General features: G+C 39.3%; 1 protein-coding gene across 1 annotated transcript in view; it reads left to right on the forward strand.

Annotated features, from left to right (window-relative positions):
* Window positions 1-5939: 5939 nt before the first annotated feature.
* Window positions 5940-19413, forward strand: part of PHACTR2 (phosphatase and actin regulator 2) — a 164402-nt gene continuing 150928 nt past the window's right edge. Inside the window, 1 exon segment of the mRNA XM_044003499.1 lies at window positions 5940-6169. Within this exon segment, the coding sequence (XP_043859434.1) occupies window positions 6124-6169 (46 nt within the window). The 5' untranslated portion in view covers window positions 5940-6123.

Here is a 19413-nt window from a genome sequence, read left to right on the forward strand (position 1 = left end):
AAATTTGATCAGAACAGGAATTTCCTTAAAATTCAATTCCATAATTATGTGTTAGGGGCCTACCATATACAGGGCACCTTGTATGTGTGTATGAATACTAACCCTTCCCCTCCCCTCCCCCCCCAAAAAAATAGTGTCTGCCATCTAGCAATTTACAATTGATATAAACTGATATATGAGATAATCAAGAATCTTTGAAACACTTCCACTTCTCTGCACCTAGATCGTAGTGCATTGCATATGGTAGGCTACAAAGATTAAGAAATATGTGCTCCTGCCATCCATATGCTGAAGTCTTCCATATGCTACTCTTTGTAAATAAAATTGTGCTGATTACATCAAGCCCCAGAGTGCTATAGAACCTCTTAAATAAGATCCACAATGAGATAATATGAGATATTTGTGAAGAGCTTACTCCAGGACCTGGCAGGTAGTAGGCATTTAATAAATGATAGTTCTGTCCCCTCCCACCCACCACCTCTCAATCACTCAAGAATTGTCTATCACCCCACATAGGGAAAAACCAAGTGCATGAAGAATGCCTATTGTTTAGTTCAGGGCTTCTTAAACTTTTCCCACTCGCAACCCCTTTTCACCTGAGAAATTTTTATATGACCCCAGGTATATAGGTAGAGAAAATAGAAAGACATAACTTTTTACTGTTGCCAAATTTTTTGTGACCCCCACATTCAGTTATGCAACTCCATATTGGGTCACAACCCACAGTTTAAGAAGCTATATGGATAGATAGATGGATGGATGGATAGATAGATAGATAGATAGATAGATAGATAGATAGATAGATAGATAGATAGATAGATAGATAGATGGATGGATAGATAGGTGGATGGATGGATAGATAGGTGGATGGATGGATAGATAGTCAACTAATAGAGCTTGTTTAACACAAAAATATCTCTTCAATGGACACTGCAACAGGACAATGAGCTGTGCCCATAACTGAACAGGTGGAGGAGAATGTGCCAATTTGCTTTTGGAAAAATGAAAAGTTCTTTTAATGATCCCAACATTGTCCCTGAAACAAAGGCCTATCTTTGTAATACCAATATTCTTCCAGTCATGTTCCATGGGTGTGAGTCATAGAGTGCTATGATATGTGAAGAAGTGAAGTTGAGGATCCACCCAAACAGCAATAGAGAGGGAAATGGTGGGCTTGAGCAGACTTCAGCACATCACAAACAGGACTGAATGCTGCTGAAGTGAGGTAAAGGATATAATCAACAAAATGTATGACCAAAAAAGAGCATGTATTCATCAATCTCTGGTACTTTTGAGCCCTTGGCAGCACAGCCTCTTCATGTGTCTAAAGCTCTTGGTGGCTCTGGACCTTGTAGTATTATTAGTGCTCCACAAATCAGAGACCTCATAGTTATCCATCTGAGCAGTGCAGAACTGAAGACCTATATAAATCAGCAAGAGCAAGCATTATGTGCATACTATGGGTCAAGTGCTGTGCTAAGGACTGGGGATACAAAGAAAGGAAAAAACAGACTACCCTCAAATAACCCACAATCTAAAGAAGGAGAAAACATGTCAACAACTATGTACATTAAAGAGTTATACAAGCTGTGTGACCCTGGGCAAGTCATTTAACCCCTGTTGCCCCACTTAAAAAAAAAAAGAGTTATACAGAATAAATTGGAGAAAATCTTAATAATCTAACATGGGGGGGGGCACAGAAAAGGCTTCTTTGAGATTTTTGCTGAGACTTGAAGAAAGCAAATCCCTGGAAATACAAAAAAAAAAAAAAGAGGCAAAACACAATCTCTGTCCTCGAAGAACTCCCAGTGTAATGGGGAGATGACAAGCAGAGAAATATGTATAAACAAACTATATACAGGATAGAAAGGAAATAATTAAGAGAGTGAAGGCATTAGAATTAATATTTGGGGGCGGCTAGGTGGCGCAGTGGATAGAGCACCAGCCCTGCAGTTCAAATCCTGCCTCAGACACTTAACACTTACTAGCTGTGTGACCCTGGGCAAGTCACTTAACTCCAATTGCCCCACAAAAAAACAAAACAAAAACAACAACTACAACAAAAAAAGAATTGATATTTGTTTGGCTGTTGTTGTTGCTGCTGCTGCTGTTGGTTCTCCTTTGTTTCTTGAAGATGACCATGATATCAGGAGGTTATGTCATGACTTGCAGTGAAATGCATTTAAGTGAGGCAGGGCTGTGCAAAATCACCAGCCTCACTCTTTCCTCCAGAGTCATTTGGGTCCAGTGGTAAGATATACATCAAGAAGACTGGTTAAAGCACCAGCCCTGGATTCAGGAGGACCTGAGTTCAAATCCGGCCTCAGACACTTAACACTTACTAGCTGTGTGACCCTGGGCAAGTCACTTATCCCCAATTGCCTCACCAAAAAAACCCCAAAATAAATAAATAAAATAATTTAAAAAAAAAAAGACTGGGAATTGAGAAAGGTTTCCTTTAAAAGATGGGATTTTGCAGTTTATGCAATAATTGTAGAGCAGATAAAAGGAAGCTCATTACTACCTTACTGTGTGTTGTATCCCTGGAATTTAACAAAGCTCCTGGTGTATGATAGACTCCAAATAAGTGCTTATTGACTAACTTATTAGACAAGTCCCTTAGTGATTCTAAGGTAAGCTCTCTAAGACTGGAAAGTTGTAAAAAAGCTGCTGAGTTTTTTACCTAGATGAAATCACAGATCCAGGTCCTGTCCCCTTCCCTGCCCCCCACTATTAAATCAAATAAGTGGGAATTAGTGGGAATAGGAAGCACTTTCAATCTTTTTGGTGCAGTGTTGGAATTGTCAGGTGCTCTGAAATGTAGCCCTTTGCCCAGAAGGAGGCGCCTGTCATGTACATAGGTTGAAATTGAAATAGGATTGCCCAGTCTGGAACTCACATCTGGGCTAATTCCTTGATTTCAAGAAAAATTGCCAGAGGATCTTAAGTCTGAACTTGCCAAAGCAAAGTGAAGTGAATAATTGATCAAACTTTTCAAAGTTGATCATATTGATAGACAACCTGAAAACTCAAAAGGAAAAAAAATGCCTTTGTCTCAAAAGGAGGCAGGTTGTTTTGGTCTGAATTAGCTAGATAAATTTGGCTTATCTTTTCACTTTGCTTAATATACATATAGCCAAGGGGAAAAAAATCAGAGAAAGTATTTCTGAAGTCTGAGCCATGCTTGGCAAAACAAAACAGAGACCTTTTTCACTTTGATCAACAGAAATGTTAGGCAAAATTAGGGTTTTATTTATGGACTATTTTTCTCTTTGTATTTTTTTGTATTTATATAACTTTCTTAATAGCTTAAATCAAGAAAAACATATGATATATTAATAATATAATATTGGATTCAGGAGGACCTGAGTTCAAATCCAACCTCAGACACTTGACACTTACTAGCTGTGTGACCCTGGGCAAGTCATTTAACCCCAATTGCCTCACCAAATAATAATAATAATAATAAATACAATATGATAAAATATAATAAACATATAATATATAGTCTTATGGTGCTAGACAACTACTAATGTATACTGTATTTTTCATGTATATAGTCTCTCTTAACCACAGAGCTTATCACATATTTTTAAGAGATTCATTCTTCTTTCTATTTAGTAGTGGGAAGATGCTCTCTACCTAATCAAATATCACAATGAAAATCATGGACAGGTATAGAACTCCATTCATCATTGTAGCTGTTAAGTCAGGTTCCCATTTTAAGATACATGATTCTGCCCAGTTTTTTTTTTTCTTTTCTTCAAGTATTTTCTTGTATTCTTTTTTTTTGGGGGGGGGCAGGGCAGTGAGGGTTAAGAGACTTGCCCAAGGTCACACAGGTAGTAAGTGTCAAGTGTCTGAGGACAGATTTGAACTCGGGTTCTCCTAAATCCAGGGTTGACACTTTATCCACCGTGCCACCTAGCTTCCCTTCTTGTATTCTTTCAAATGAAAAAATATTGGAAATTTTATTGAACATCAACCTAAAAAATGAACTATGTTTGTTGTTTAATCATGATTGACTGTGATCCCATTGGGGGTTTTCTTGGCAAAAACGTTGGAATAGTTTGCCATTTTCTTCTCCAGCTCATTTTACAGATGAGGAGACTGAGGCAAAGAGAGTTAAGTGACTTTCCCAGGGACACTGAGCTAGTAAGTATCTAAGGCCAGATTTGAACTCAGGAAGAAGGTATCTACTGCATCACCCAACTGCCCAATAGTGTTGTTGTTGTTGTTTAGTCATGTCCAACTCTTTGTGACCCCTGTGGACCATATTGTCCATAAAGTTTTCTTGGCAAAGAAACTGGACTAATATACCATTTCCTTCTCTAGTGAATTGAGGCAAACAGGTTAAATGACTTGCCCAGGGTCACATAGCTAGTTAAGTTTCTGAGGCCAGATTTTTAACTCAGGTCTTCCTGACTCTAGACCCAGAAATCTATCTACTACTGTGCAACCTGAACTTTGCTTAATAACTGACTTTCTTCACAATATTTCAGTCTCTTCAATTCCCATCATAATTCTTCGTTCTTTCAGTCTAGTTTACTTTTCTTTATATATGTAGTTAGTACATCATTCTGCTAATTCTTTTTTTGCTTAATATTATTTCATAAAGTTTTTTTAAAAAATTATTTGTATTTCTCCTGCTTATCAATCTTCATTGCATTATAACATTCAATTACATTATCATGCCACAATTTTTTAAAAACCATTCACTTATTGTTGGATTTTTAACTTATTGCCAGGGTGGTGTTGTTTTTTAAATTACATACAATGCTGGTATAAAATTATTTGAAAGTAGCTTTCTTTTCTCACAGAATATTTTAAAGCACCTTAAATCTTTCTTCCATAGTTGTTGTTGTTTGTGCTTCATTCTGGAAGGGGACCATGACATTAGGGTGATGTCATGACTTGCACTGAATTGGATTTTTAAGTGAGGGAGGGCTATGCAAGGTCACCAACATCACTCTCTCCTCCAGAGCCAGTGGACTAGAGATGTCCCCAGATGTTTAAGGCAATTAGGGTTAAGTGACTTGCCCAAGGCCACACAGCTAGTAAGTGTCTGAGATGATATTTGAACTCAGGTCCTCCCAACTTCAGGGCTAGTACTCTACCCACTCTGCCACTTAGCTGCCCCAGCAATGTGGTATGATGGCAAGAACAATGCAAGTCAGGAGAGACTTGAGTTTCTGTCCTGACTCTGCTGTGAGATTCCAGGCAAGTCATTTACCCTCTCTGAGCCTCGATTTCCTAGTCTGTAATGTGGCGTTCATTATACTTGCACTACTGACTTCAGAGGATTATTTTTTCAAGGAAATGCTTTGTAAAACTCTTCAATATTTTAGAAGTGTAAATTATTCTTAGTCCCTCATTAGTGTACTAGAGAAGTAGCAAAGATTTCAATTTTAGGTGCTGAAAACTGAGTTACTTCTTAGTTTCAAATAGTCTCTCCCAGCCCCAATCATATTCGCTCCAATCCTGACTTAGATACTTGATGGTTACTCCCTAAACAAGGCAGTTTTTTTTTCAGCATATTTAAAGGGAAATACTTTTTTCTTTAATGGGAAAAACACCGCCAGAAAAAAAAGGGGGAATTCCTTAACCTCTCTGTAATATTGCATAAGGAATAGAGGAGGGGGCACAATGGGTGATAAAGGGAGACACCAAGGGTTATAAGAACTTTAGGGGGAAAAAACCCCCATATCTAGTTAAACTTAAGTACCATGACTAAGTACTTTAATTTCTTTTCATTCAAGCCTTATAGGATCAGTTAACATGGAACCCTTTGTGTTAAAGGGGAGGGTCTTGGTCTGTGAGCAAACTCTGGTCTAGTTGTACCAGCTAGGGACTCCCTCCCTACGACCTTTGACCTCGGGTAATCTGCATAGAGGAATGACAGGCATTCAGTGGAACAGGAACAGCGGAGCTGGGTTGCAACAGGAGGTGGACTTTCAGACCAGCGAGAGAGGCCGGCGGGAGGTGCCGGGGGAAGTTCAGACCAGAAAGCGCGTTACGGGAAAGGTGAAATGAACCTTTGGAAGCCCATCGGGGAAAGAATTCATGACCAAAGGACCAAGAGAGCTGCATGATTGTTGGCTCCCGGCCCGCTAACGTGCAGAAATGGGCCAGACCTCGGTCTCCACGCTGTCTGAGCAACGTTCTAGTGGTGAGTAGAGGGAGAATCCTCGTTCCTCCAGCTGTCTGTCCGGCGGGGCTGGCCACAGCCAGATGCAGCTCTCTCTCTCTTCCTCCTCTCTTTCTTACAAATGGTTTTGTTTTCTTGCACTTGAGCAAATGTAAAATTGAGGGCAACGACACCACTTCACCAGGCTGATTTTCCTCTGACCTATTAAATCTCATCCGTGAGCCTTTTTGGGAAGCTATCCTGAATTCTTTGTCAAAGAAAAGTAGAATGCCTTTGGGGGGGGTTATAGCCGATTTTTTTGCCTTAAAGGTACAGGCTCCCTTTTTGGAGAAAGATGCCTTTTTCTATTGGGTATTTGAGTTGCTTCTGAACATAGTTTGATTTGGGTAAAACAGAAATGAACTCATTCATACAAAAGCATGGAGAAAACCCAGACGTTTTAAAGTTCTTTTCCGTGACAAACTTAGGAAGCAAGAAAAACCTATTCGTGGTTTAGTGTGCAATCTAGCAACATAGCAATCCACCGCTGAATTCTTCCCCCTTTTTTTTTTAAACTGTGTCGACTTATTAGGCTTCTTCATTTAAGATAGTAATGCTGTTGATTGCCTTTCCTCATTGTAACTGAAAGTTCAACTTTTAAGTAGCCAGCCGTAACTAGTTGCTCCTTTTAAAACTTGGAACTGCTTCATTTGTGGTGTTGTTTTGTCATACACGTTAGCTTCAAGACCTAAACAACAACAACAACAAAAGTCTCATCGCTTTTATTGCTAAGGGTTAGAGTAGATTTCTTAGACTTTTCCAGTGTATTTTTGGGTTGTAAAAAGAGTGAGCGTTCTCTGCGTGTGTATGTGTGTTTTAAACAAAAAAGGGAAGGAAGGCACATCTGGCATTTCCCCAGCTGTGTAGGGATAAACAACTTCGTGGTTAGACAATGAGAAAACAAATAAATGAGAGGGTTTTAAAAAATATATATTTTTATGCTTAATACCCTAGAACTGCTGGGAAACTTATCTGATAACTTAGAATAAATATACTTGAATAATGTAATTTTTTTTTAAAGACAGACTTGAGCAGACTTGACCAAGGGACAAGGCACAGATTCCTAAATCAATACCAGTAAGACTTATAATCTGTTTGCCCAATTGTAGAAATTTTTTTTCTACTTAACATTCTTTTCTGTGTGGAGTTGTTTATATCCCTGAAGGCAAAGCTTAGTTCTCTGAAGTATTGTAAACTTTTATATGAGGCTTATTTTGGTGCCAAAGGAATGATGAGTTTTCTGCAAAGAAGAAAGTAAGATTTTAAAAATCACAGTTTCCTTATTAGTTGTTCAGTTTTAATGGTATGTGGCATCAAAGAAGTCTCACTTTGACCTTGTGACTTTTGTTTACTACACCTTTGATTCTTACAAATAAGCCACTTAGTATGGTGACTTCCTTTGTTCAATTGAAAGCATTCTGACTTTTACTTGTGCCTTGAAAACCAGGGTAATACAATGTTTTCTTTTTTTTTCATCTCCTCCAATATAGAAATCTTTAATTAAATCAGTGCTTTAAAATAGGTTTACTGTGTTCTCTGGATCTCCTGAAACATAAAATACACAGATCTTTAAAATAACAGAATTCTTAATAAAAATTGATGATAAAACCAATATTTCAAAGGTTCTGAAGTTTCAGTGGTGTATTTCCTTTATCAAGAGATGCAGATTTCACTCCTCTATGATTTTGGTATATGGTGTTCAAGAATCTTTTTAGCCCAGAAATATATATAACTTTCTGGGCTGCCTGGTGAGGAACCTATCCGGAATTAACTACACTGGTCCTAGCTAGACACCTAGTGTATCTATCACAGGGCTACTATTCTAGGCCTGCCAGATTTGCCTTCTTCAGGAATACTTTGAAATATGCTGTCACCTTCATTTTAGGTCACGATGTGTCATCAAAGTAGGTAGGACCTTACTGGGAGAGTATGTCAAAAGATCACACAATTTGCAAATAAATAGAAATAATTGTTTCTTCTGAATGACTCCCAGGAAAATAAATAATTTCTGTCTGCATTTCAAGTCTGCATTTATAAAAGCATTTACACATATTTACAGATAGATTGGCACTGATTGTCAGGCATTCTGAGTTAAAATCATGTTCAATAAGCAATGATACTCATTTCTGAAGTCACAGGCATGCAGGGGTAGAGTCATCATCTCGTTTCACACAATTTCTTCAAGATCAGTTTTGCATTATTTGTTTTCCCTGTAACTTTGCAATGCTATCCTGAATGAAAATGGCTTTAGGCCAGCTATCTGCTATGTATCATAACTTGTATATACCATATCCGTGTCAGAGGCAGCTGGTGGCATAGTTGATAGAGAACTGCTACTAGGAATCAAGACCTGAGTTCAAATCTAGCCTAAGACACTTGGTAGCTGTGAGACTGAGGGCAAGTAAATTTACCTCTATCTGCCTCAGTTTCCTCACCTGTGAAATGGGGTGAAGATCAGATGAGTAACATATGTAAAGCTAAGTATGTTAGCACAGTGTCAGGCACAGAGTGTGTTCTATATAAATATTCATTTCCTTCCCAGTGTATTTTCTTCATTCTTTGTTGGCTATTTGGCAGAGTTGTGAGGACCGAGTGAAATAATATTTGTAAAATAAAGTACTTAGTACAGTGTCTGCACATAGTAGGCATTATGTAAATGCTCATTTCCTTCCCTCTTTCCAGTGTGTTTTCTTCATTCCTTATTTGCTGTCTGGCTGTGGAATTAGCAGAACATTCACTTTGGAACCAGGCACCTGTGCATTTTTAAGCCCTTTAATGTCTAGTAGGGATTACAAATACAAAGAAGAGCCTTATCTTTTACAGCTTGTTTGCACATGGTTGAGTACTGTCTCCCCAATTAGACTGTGAGCTTCTTGAGAGCAGGGACTGTTTTTGTTTTGTTTTTCCCTTCCTCTGTTTGTATCCCCAGACCTTAGCATTCAAAGTACCTGGCACACAGTAGGTACTTAATCAATGCTTGTTAACTGTACTGGACTTTTTCACTTAGCTCACCGGGAAATTTATTTTAGTGCTCCAGAGTTGATGGGACACTTAAAATTTTAAAAAGCCCATTGTACCTTCTGTTACCGAATCTGGAATTCAGTAGAGGTGTTATAGGTCACTTGTCTGCTTTCTGCTCTTTACTCTGAACTCCATTGCCACACTCTAATGTTTGAGGTGAGGCAAGACAGCTTTTTGGATTGAGCACTGGGCCCAGAGTCTGGAAGACCTGAGTTCAAATCCAGCCTCAGACACTTATTAGCTGTGTTACCCTGGGCAAGTCACTTAATTTCTGCTTGCCTCAGTTTCCTCAACTCTAAAATGGGACTAGTTCCCAATGTGGTTGTGAAGATCAAGTGAAAGAATATTTGTAAAGCAATTATGACAGTACCTAGTAAATAGTAGGCACTATTTAAATGCCTATTCCCTTCCCCTTATCTCATAGAGTTATTGTGAAAATCAAATGAGATAGTATACAAACTGTTGGTAAAATGTAAAGAGCTGGGCAGCTAGGTGTCGAGGTGGATAAAGCACCGGCCCTGGTTCAGGAGGACCTGAGTTCAAATGCGACCTCAGACACTTGACACTTACTAGCTGTGTGACCCTGGGCAAGTCACTTAACCCTCACTGCCCTGCAAAAAAAATAAATAAAATAAAAAATTAAAGAGCCGTTTAAATGTTAGTTGTAGTTATTATTGTCATCTTCAGATTTGCTCTAAATCTATGATTCTTTGAAAGGACTTTTTCAACCCCCACTCTTCCTTCTTTTTTTTTTTTTTTACGGGCAATGGGGTTAAGTGACTTGCCCAGGGTCACACAGCTAGTAAGTGTTAAGTGTCTGAGGCCGGATTTGAACTCAGGAACTCCTGAATCCAGGGCCGGTGCTTTATCCACTTTGCCACCTAACTTCGACACCTAACCGCCCCCATTCTTCCTTCTTTTGAAATCCCCCTTCCTTTTCTTCAAGGTCTAACTCATATTATTCCACTTCTTGACAAATCCTGCTTCCTCTCCCTTCCCGTTGGAAATTACCTTTCTACTTCCTCACATTTTTCATAACTCTTTATATCTCCCCTTTGCATTTATTTCTAATTTGTCTTATAGGGATTAATATGGGCACTTTGTTTTATCTTATTAGAGGATAAACTCTTTAAGGACAGAGGCTGTGCCTTAGGTAATTATAATAACAATAATAATAGCTAACATTCATATATCACCTTATGGTTTGCTAAATACTCTACAACTATCTCATTTGGTCTTCTTCAGAACCTTGAGGTGCTATTATTACCTCATTTTTCAGATGAGAAAAGTGAGGCAGTCAGGAGTTGAATGATTTGCCCTGGATCACACAGCTAGTAAATATCTAAAGCTAGATTTGATCTCCAGTCTTCTTAACTCCAGGCCCAGGGCTCTACCCACTGAACCATCTAGCTACCCCTAGATATAATATAAATCTAGAAATATTTGCCATTCCATGCACACCATTTGTTTTACTCTGGTGGGGAATCACATCTTTCTGCTTGACTCTGCGTTGTTCCCTCTGAGTGTTAGAAATGCATATTCAGAGTGCATAATCTAGCATAATTTGAAAACACAGGCCAAATAGAAATCAGTGAATGAACAGTCATTTATTAAGCACTAACTGTGTGCCAGATACTTTGCTAGGCACTGGGGATATACCAAGAAGAAACATGAAAATAGTCCTGGTCAGAAAGCTTAGATTCTAGCCTGGATATACATATATAGTTAGAATAGATATAAATTGGGGGCAGCTAGGTGGCGCAGTGGATAGAGAACCGGCCCTGGGTTCAGGAGGACCTGAGTTCAAATGCAACCTCAGACACATGACACTAGCTGTGTGACCCTGGGCAAGTCACTTAACCTTCATTGCCCTGCAAACAAAATGAAAAAACCAAGAATAGATATAAATTGATTTTGGAAAGGAGGCAATGATGTGGGATGGGGTTAGAACAGGCCTTGTGTTGAAAGTGGGAGTTTGAATAGAACTTCGAAGGAAACTAGGAATTTTAAGAGAGAGAGGTAAGAAAGAGCTGTGTTCCAGGCAAGGGGACTGACTGCCTGTGCAAAGCCACAAAGATAGAAGATTTAGTATGGGAAGGCCAACTTGCCTGAATTGTAGAGTGAGTGTATTGGTGATAAGAATAAAAATGTAAGTTGGGACCAGGTTGTAAAAGGCTTTAAATGTGAAACAGAGTAATTTATTGAACGTAACTAGGAAATCACTAAATTTTATTGAATAAGATGAGAGTGACATGGTCAGATTTGACTTCAGGAAAATCAATTTGGCAGCTGTCGGGGAGGATGGATGGGAGAGGGAAGAAACTCTGATATGGGCAGAACACATAGGAGCCTATTGAAATAGTCCAGGAAGAACGTGCTGAAGGTGGTACTCATTACCTCTTTGTTCACAGGGTGAGTGGAGAGAAGTGGATATATTGGGAAGTTATTGTAGAGATAGAAATGACAACATTTGGCAGCTGAGTGGATATGTGGAGGGAGGGTGACCTGGAGGTTGTGAGAACCAGGGGGTCTGGAAGTATTGTGCCTTGAAGAAAAGTAGGGAAGGCCAGGATAAGGTCAGGCTAGGGCGGGGAGGGGTAAGAATATGTGGAGGAAGATAACAAGTTCTGTTTTGGATATGCAACTGAAGTGATATTTAGCAGAGGATCATAGAGATTTATACCTGGAAGGGACCTTAAAGGTCTCCTAATTTACAAAAGAGGAAACTGAGGACAAGGAATGTTAATTGACATACTCACAGACACACAGTTTGTAGTGACAACAACAGGATTCGAACTTAGATGCTCTGTCTCCAGAGTCAGTGTTTCTTCCACATTATCACCAAATCTCCAGTGGGATTGTATTGACAATAAACAATACAGCTATTTGTATTCTGTGGCAGGTAGGTGGCTTGAGTTGATAGAATGTTGGGTCTGGAGTCAGGAAGACCTGAGTTCAAATCTGGCCTCAGACCCTTACTAGCTCTGTGACCCTGGGCAAGCCACTGCAGTATCTTTGCCAAGAAAATCCCCAATGGGATCACAAAAGAATCAGACATGACTGAACAGTGTATGTAGTCTACACATAGTCAGCCTCTTAGATTCATTGGATAACTGGGCTAATGACCAAGTTTCTGACATTAATTAAGCTATATGACTGGGGCAAATCACTTGATATCTGTGATCCTTACCTTCCTCATATCCTTATCTTTCCTCATATTGTCCCCCTATTGGGGACACTAAGACTTATGCTATCTGTCTCACAGAGTGGTGAGTAAAGTACTCTGTAAACATTGAAGCACAACATAAATGAGTCTTCTGGTTGGCTGCCCTGCCTCAATTGTCTCCCTACTCCAGAACACCCTCTACTCAGCTGTCAAATTCATCTTCCTAAAGCCCAGGTCTCATTAGGTCAGCCCTTCTATGCAGTAAATTCCAGGGGCTCCCTGTCACCTCCAACACGATCTAACATAAAATCTTCTGTTTTGTGTAGAAAGCCCTTTATAAACTGCCCCCTCCTACTTTTACAACCTTCTTACACTTTTAGTCTGTCCCCCCTCCCGCCCCCCCCCCCCCCATTCTTTGTGATCCAGCATCACTCAGTTCTTGAGCATTTTACCTAGCTATCCTCCGTGCTCAGAATTCTCCTCCTCTTCATCCTTAGATTCCTTCAAGTACTGGCTAAAATCTCACCTTCTATAAGGAACCTTCCTGATCTCCCTTAATGCTTGTGCCTTTCCTCTGTTGATTTTCTTCAGTTGATCCTTGTTTTTATGTAGTTGTTAGCATATTGTCTTCTCCATTAGACTGTGAGTTCCTTGACAGTGGGAACTATTGCTTACCTTTTTTTTTTTAAGTTCAATTTTATTTTGTTTCCAGGTCTGAATTCTTTCCCTCCCAATATCCCAGCCCCCCCTCCCCACCTTTGAGAAATCGAGAAAAGCAAAACTGATTACAAATGTGTATAGTTAAGCAAAATTCATTCCCATATTGTCCATATTCCTATAGGAATATAGTTATACATATATGTATGTGTGTCTATATGTAGGTATAGATGTATCTATCATAGAGTAGATATAGATCTATGACAGAGCTACATATATTTTTGTCTATACAGCTATATCTTAAACTACATTCTGTGAGTTCATCATCGCTATCTGAAGGTGATTATTTTTGCTTATATCCTTAGTGCTTAGTATAATCCCTGCCACATAGTAGATGTTTAGTTAATGCTTGTTGACCAACTTACAGAACTACTAGACTATGTTAAAATGTATGATCATTTTTCTTTTTCTTTACTCTTTTTTTTTTTTAGCGAGGCAATTGGGGTTAAATGACTTGCCCAGGGTCACACAGCTAGTAAGTGTCAAGTGTCTGAGGACAAATTTAAACTCAGGTCCTCCTGAATCCAGGGCTGGTGCTTTATCCACTGTGCCACCTAACTGCCCCTGCCTTTTTTCTTCATCTCCATGTTTAACAGAATAGTGTTTTAAGATTTGCAGAGTACTTTATACACATTGTCTCATTTGATCCTCACAACCACCCTGTCAGGTAGATGCTATCATTAGACCTGTTTAATAAATGCTTATTGGTCGATGAACTGATCTTACCACTACGTTGAGGGTAAACAAAGCCAATATCCTTCTTTTACATAAGAGGAAATAGAAGTAAAATGAGTTTTCCAGGTCACACCCAATTAGTGATAGAGCCTAGAACCTTCATAATTCAGAAATCTTGGTCAGAAACATCTATTCCCAGCTGGTGATTTTTTTAAAAATCCATTAATCTTCTTAGACAATTGTCTGTTAGTTGGAGTTTTTTCAAAGTCACAAATTGTCTTTCTTTTAAATCTGTGAAAACCCGTTGGTCAGTGAATAACCTTACAGAATAACATCATATCCTGCAAGCAAATTGTGTATATTCTCTGACATACGTATACTTTGATAGAATCCTAAATCTTAGGGATGAAAGGGCTTATCAGTTTTGTTCATTTTTCCTGTGTAGGCAAAAAAGATTTTGGGGACTTACTAGTTAAGTATTTGGATGTGTACTATTTGGTGTCTTATAGTGTGTTTTTGTTTTTGATGTTTTAAACAAAAGAAAAGAGGAAAGTAAGTTCTTGAGAATGTGAGATATTCCCAACTGTCACTTCAGCTAGACATGACAGCAGGTACCAAGTCTACTTACCACTTGAATATCACTGTTGTTTGCCAGCTATCTATTTCCATATTTATTTTATCTTTTTCTTTTGTCTTCATGGAGAAAACAATAGAGTTGTCTTGAAATTAGAATGCTGGGGGCAGCCAGGTGGCACAGTGGATAGAGTACCAGCCCTGAATTCAGGAGTACCTGAGTTCTAATCCGGCCTCAGATAATTGACAGTTACTAGCTGTGTGACCCTGGGCAAGTCACTTAACCCTAATTGCCTCACCAAAAAAAAAAAAAAAAGAAAAGAAAAGAAATTAGAATGCTTTGAATCCATCCTTATCTGAAGCATGAATCCTCTTTATGGCATGCCTGACAAGTAGTTAGCCAGCCCCTGCTTGAGGACCACTAGCAGCAAGGAGTTCACTGTTTCCCTAAAGTAGCCCATTCCACTTTTGGATCACTCTGATTGTTAGAAAGTTCTTCCTTGCAATGAGCCAAAATCAACTTCCTTATAACCTTCATCCCTTGGTCCTAGTTTTGTCTTTTGTGTCCAGGAAGAACAATCATTTTATTCAATAAGTATCTCTTAAGCTCCACGACATGTGTGTGTGTGTTTGTGTTGGAGCTCCAGAGAGAAAATGAAAAAGCACGGAGTGCCCCTGAAGAGCAAGACCAAGTTAGAGGTAATAGCAGTAATCTAAAGAACACTGGTTTTGGAGTTAAAGTACTTGGGTTCAAATGTCAACACTGTCACTTATTGCCTGTTCCAACTTAGGCATGTCAGTGTTTCTCTGGGCATCTGTTTCCTCATCAGGAAAATTAAGGAGTTGAAATCAGATGATCACCAAGGCCCTTTGCTCCTCTAGATCCTATGATGTTCTATTGACTAAGGCCTGATTTAGGGTGGGGCAATGGGAATAGAAAGGAGAGGACAAGTGGAAGAAATATTTCTGGAGTAGAAACTGTTAAATCACAAACTGGATGTCAGACATGAAGGGAAAGGAAAATTTAAGCATGTCACAAGTGTTTAAAGGCTAGTTGATTCCAGGAATGCTTCTACCATCAACAAAAATGAGGAAGTTAATAGAGGAAGATTTTAGAGAGAAGATATTAAGGTCATTTGGGGGACATTAAGAGTTTGAGAAACCAGTGGACATTCAGGGGAAAATAAGTAGGCATTTGGAGATGTGGGACTGAAGCTCAGGAAAGAGTTCAGAGCTGGATATAAGGACTGGGAAGATATCTTCTTAGGAGTGATAACTGATGCCAGGAAAGTTGCTTGGAAAGAGTTTGTAAGAAGGGAGATAACATACTTAGGGGGTAGGAGGAACAAAGACCAATAAAATGGCTTAATAATTGATCTTTGTATGAAAAAAAACTTGATCTTTGTAGATAGTAGGAAAAGTTGATGGGAAAGTGATGAAATAAATCAGTAGAGAGCAATATCACAAGTGTGTAGCAAAGCAGAACAGTAAGAATCTCAGACTGTTGCTTCTGAATTCCATGACTCTTTTGCTATGTACACTACAATGTATTTCATTGCGTTTTGTAGTATGGAGAGCATGTGCTGCCAAAGGCAAGGGCTTTACCTGGAAAGATCAGAATTTGCTGAGGACTCAAATGGTGAAAGTGGAATTGGGGTACGGGAAAAACTTTTTCACTTGATTCTACTAAATCAACAAGCATTGTATTAAGCTCTATTATGCCAGTCTTGGCTAAGCATTTGGGATACAAAGGAAAAGTGAAAATAGTCCCTGCCCTCAAGGAACTTACATTCTAAGGAGGGAAGCAAGATACATAGATAAGCTGCAAAGTAGATCCTAGGTAACTTTAGAAGGTAAGGTACTAGCAGATGGGGGAACCAAGAGAGGCTTACTGTAGAAAGTTATACATGATGAGAGAGAGAGAGAGCGCGCGGACGAGAGCGCCAGCGTAAGCGCTAGAGCTAGCTCTTGACCTCTTCCAATTTTTATCCTTTTTTGATAGAAGGTGGGTCATTATACATTGGTTAGGATCATTTAATTCCTCTGGTTGACATAACTTGAGGTCTAAATTAAAATTAACCTCTACTTAAATTAAAATGACATCAGAGAGAAGACCCTCGCTCAAATTAGTTAAGGCAAAGTCCATTATCTAGTTGTGGTCCTTCATTGAACCAGACAAAAGAGTCTGTCTCCATTTCCTTTCTTCCCTTGGGTTTGTCTCAGATCAAGGAGAACTGGACTTGGGCGGGGGTGGGGGTGGGGGGAGGACTGAGCTCTGGGTCCCCCAAGAAATCCATCATTAACAATTATTATCTCACACATGGGAACTATGGTTCTGCCAAATGTTAGGGAGCCATCAAGCTTTCCACTTTCTACTTTATCTAGATGTTTAGCTTTGTGTCAGGCCATGCAGACATTCACTGGCTATTTCTGTAAACTTGCCTATCTGTTTATTTTCATTTTAAAGATTATTTCATTCATGTAAATTCCCAGAAAGCCATGAAACTTTCTCGTTTATTCTCCTGACCCTTAATTATAGTTTGGATGGGAGTTGGGGGGGGGCGGGGCAGTGCAATGTTGGGTGGCAAATAAGAGTGGTACTGACATTTGAGTAATGACATTTTATTAAGATCAGTTAGATGAATGAATTAATGGGGGAAAGGCACTTATTAAGTACTTTACTATATGCTGGTGATAAAACTGCAAAGGAGAGGAGAGACTGGCTCTTTCCATTGCTATTGTTACAAGGGAGTTTAAAAAGGAAAGGTATCCATTGGCCCCATCCAATCCCAGTATTATTTTTTTGTTTTTGTTTTTGTTTTTTTTCAGTGAGGCAATTGGGGTTAAGTGACTTGCCCAGTGTCACACAGCTAGTAAGTGTTAAGTGTCTGAGGCCGGATTTGAACTCAGGTACTCCTGACTCCAAGGCTGGTGCTCTATCCACTGCACCACCTAGCTGCCCTCAATCCCAGTATTATTTAAAGACCTTGAAGATCATTCTCTACTAACTCTGAGTCCACATTTCTTTTGTACCAATAGGACAGTGTGCCTATTTTTAAGCAGCTAGGTGGTACAGTGTTTAGAGTTCAGGACTTGGAGTCAGGAAGACCTGAATTCAAACATTTCCTGGCTGTGTGACCCTCAGCAAATCACTTAACCCTGTTTCATCATTTGTAAAACAAGAATAATAACAGGTCCTACCACCTAGAGTTGTGAGGATCAATTAAAGGAAAATATGTAAAGTGCTTTGTAAACCTTAAAGTGCTATACAAATGCTAGCTATTAAACTTTTCTAGAGTGGAGAGATTTGCTGTGCATGCAGACAAATATATCTGTCCTCATTTGATTTAAGTTATTTGGTTTAGGAATAGGTTCTAATTCAATTCAACAGAGTGCCTCCTATGTGCAAGGGAAAGATTGGAAGGCCCAGATATGAAGTGTCCTAAAAGTCAAACAAGATTTTGATCCAAGATATAATACGGAGGAGCCACTGGAGTTTATTGGAGGGGGTGGGGGTAGGGAGGGAAGGCACATGGTCAGACCTGTGGTTTAGGAAGGTCCCTTTGGCCATGGAAAAAAAGATGGGATCTAGAGTACATAAAGGTAGAGCAATTAGTCTTGGCAGGAAGAACTGTCACTTCATTAGAGACCAGTAAAGGAGAAGAGAGAGTTCACAGATTAGTGAAGGGTGGATTATAGTGGGGGAGAGATTTGAGGAGGGGATAACCATGTGCAGACTCTTGCTGTAGTCCGAGTGAGAGAGAAGGGATGATGTGAGTGGAGACTAGGAGACCTAGGAAGAATGTTGTGAAGGTAGGAATGACAAGATTTTGCCCCAGATTGAAACCATTCCCAGGTCCTGCTCTGAACCTTTAAATCTACTCTCCTTTCCTTTGGGATTTAGCTCAAGATTAATAGTCATTTTGAAAAAAAATGTTTTTAATTGCAGGAAAAATGTTATTGACTGATAACAAGTTAGTACCGTCCCCTCCTAGGAATGTTTGCATTTTACTCTGCTGCCTAATCCTGAGGAATGTCAATCCCCTGTAGGAATTTCAAGCACCTTTTGAGGGAGCTGTTGTTGGGAGTGCCTTCCCCAGGCTTTCAGTAGTGGCTGCCTATGTTTAAAGCTGGCCTCACCACTTAGCTTGTGCATATACAGTATAAAGGATAGTTTTAAAAACATTCTGTTTCTTAGTAGTAGATCAAGTTAGGTAGCAGTAAATCTGGAGATGAGTTCTAGTTCATGTATAGGCATTAAAATGTAGGAGATCTATGATAATTCTATTTGACATTTGTAGGCTAACTCACCTCATGATGAGGTTACAGTGAATTTAAGAGTAGTCAGTAAATTTAAATTACGTGTTTGTGCGTTATTGACTTGCATAATTTTTCTAATGTTTTATCAGATGCCTTTACTGATGTGCCTAATAGTCATCAGGCAAACTACTGGAATGTTGTCAGTTTCTTGTTTCTACTTCTGGCTCAGGACACCAGAGTGGTGGGTCAGTTTTGAATTTTAAAATACTTCAATTTGGGGGCGGCTAGGTGGCGCAGTGTTAAAGCACCGGCCCTGGATTCAGGAGTTCCTGAGTTCAAATCCGGCCTCAGACACTTGAAACTTACTGGCTCTGTGACCCTGGGCAAGTCACTTAACCCCCATTGCCCCACAAAAATTTTAAATAAATAAATAAATAAATATTTAAAATACTTCAATTTAGGGGCGGCTAGGTGGCGCAGTGGATAGAGTACCGGCCCTGGATTCAGGAGTTCCTGAGTTCAAATTCGGCCTCAGACACTTGACACTTACTAGCTGTGTGACCCTGGGCAAGTCACTTAACCCCCATTGCCCTGCAAAAAAAACAAAAACAAAAAACCCCTTCAACTTAAGGACCTCAAACTTCTGGAAAAATGACTCATATTTTTAATACCAATATTCTCCTGGTGGTATATGTCTGTGGGACATAGCCTACAATTAGTCTTTGAGGAAGTAAAAAATTATACAGATGGTAGAATCAGGGCTAATAAGGTAACAAGCGAAAATTCTGACTTCCTTGACTGAAGAATGAGGGGA

The sequence above is a fragment of the Dromiciops gliroides genome, chromosome 4 (assembly GCF_019393635.1).
Source record: "Dromiciops gliroides isolate mDroGli1 chromosome 4, mDroGli1.pri, whole genome shotgun sequence".
NCBI lineage: Eukaryota > Metazoa > Chordata > Mammalia > Microbiotheria > Microbiotheriidae > Dromiciops > Dromiciops gliroides.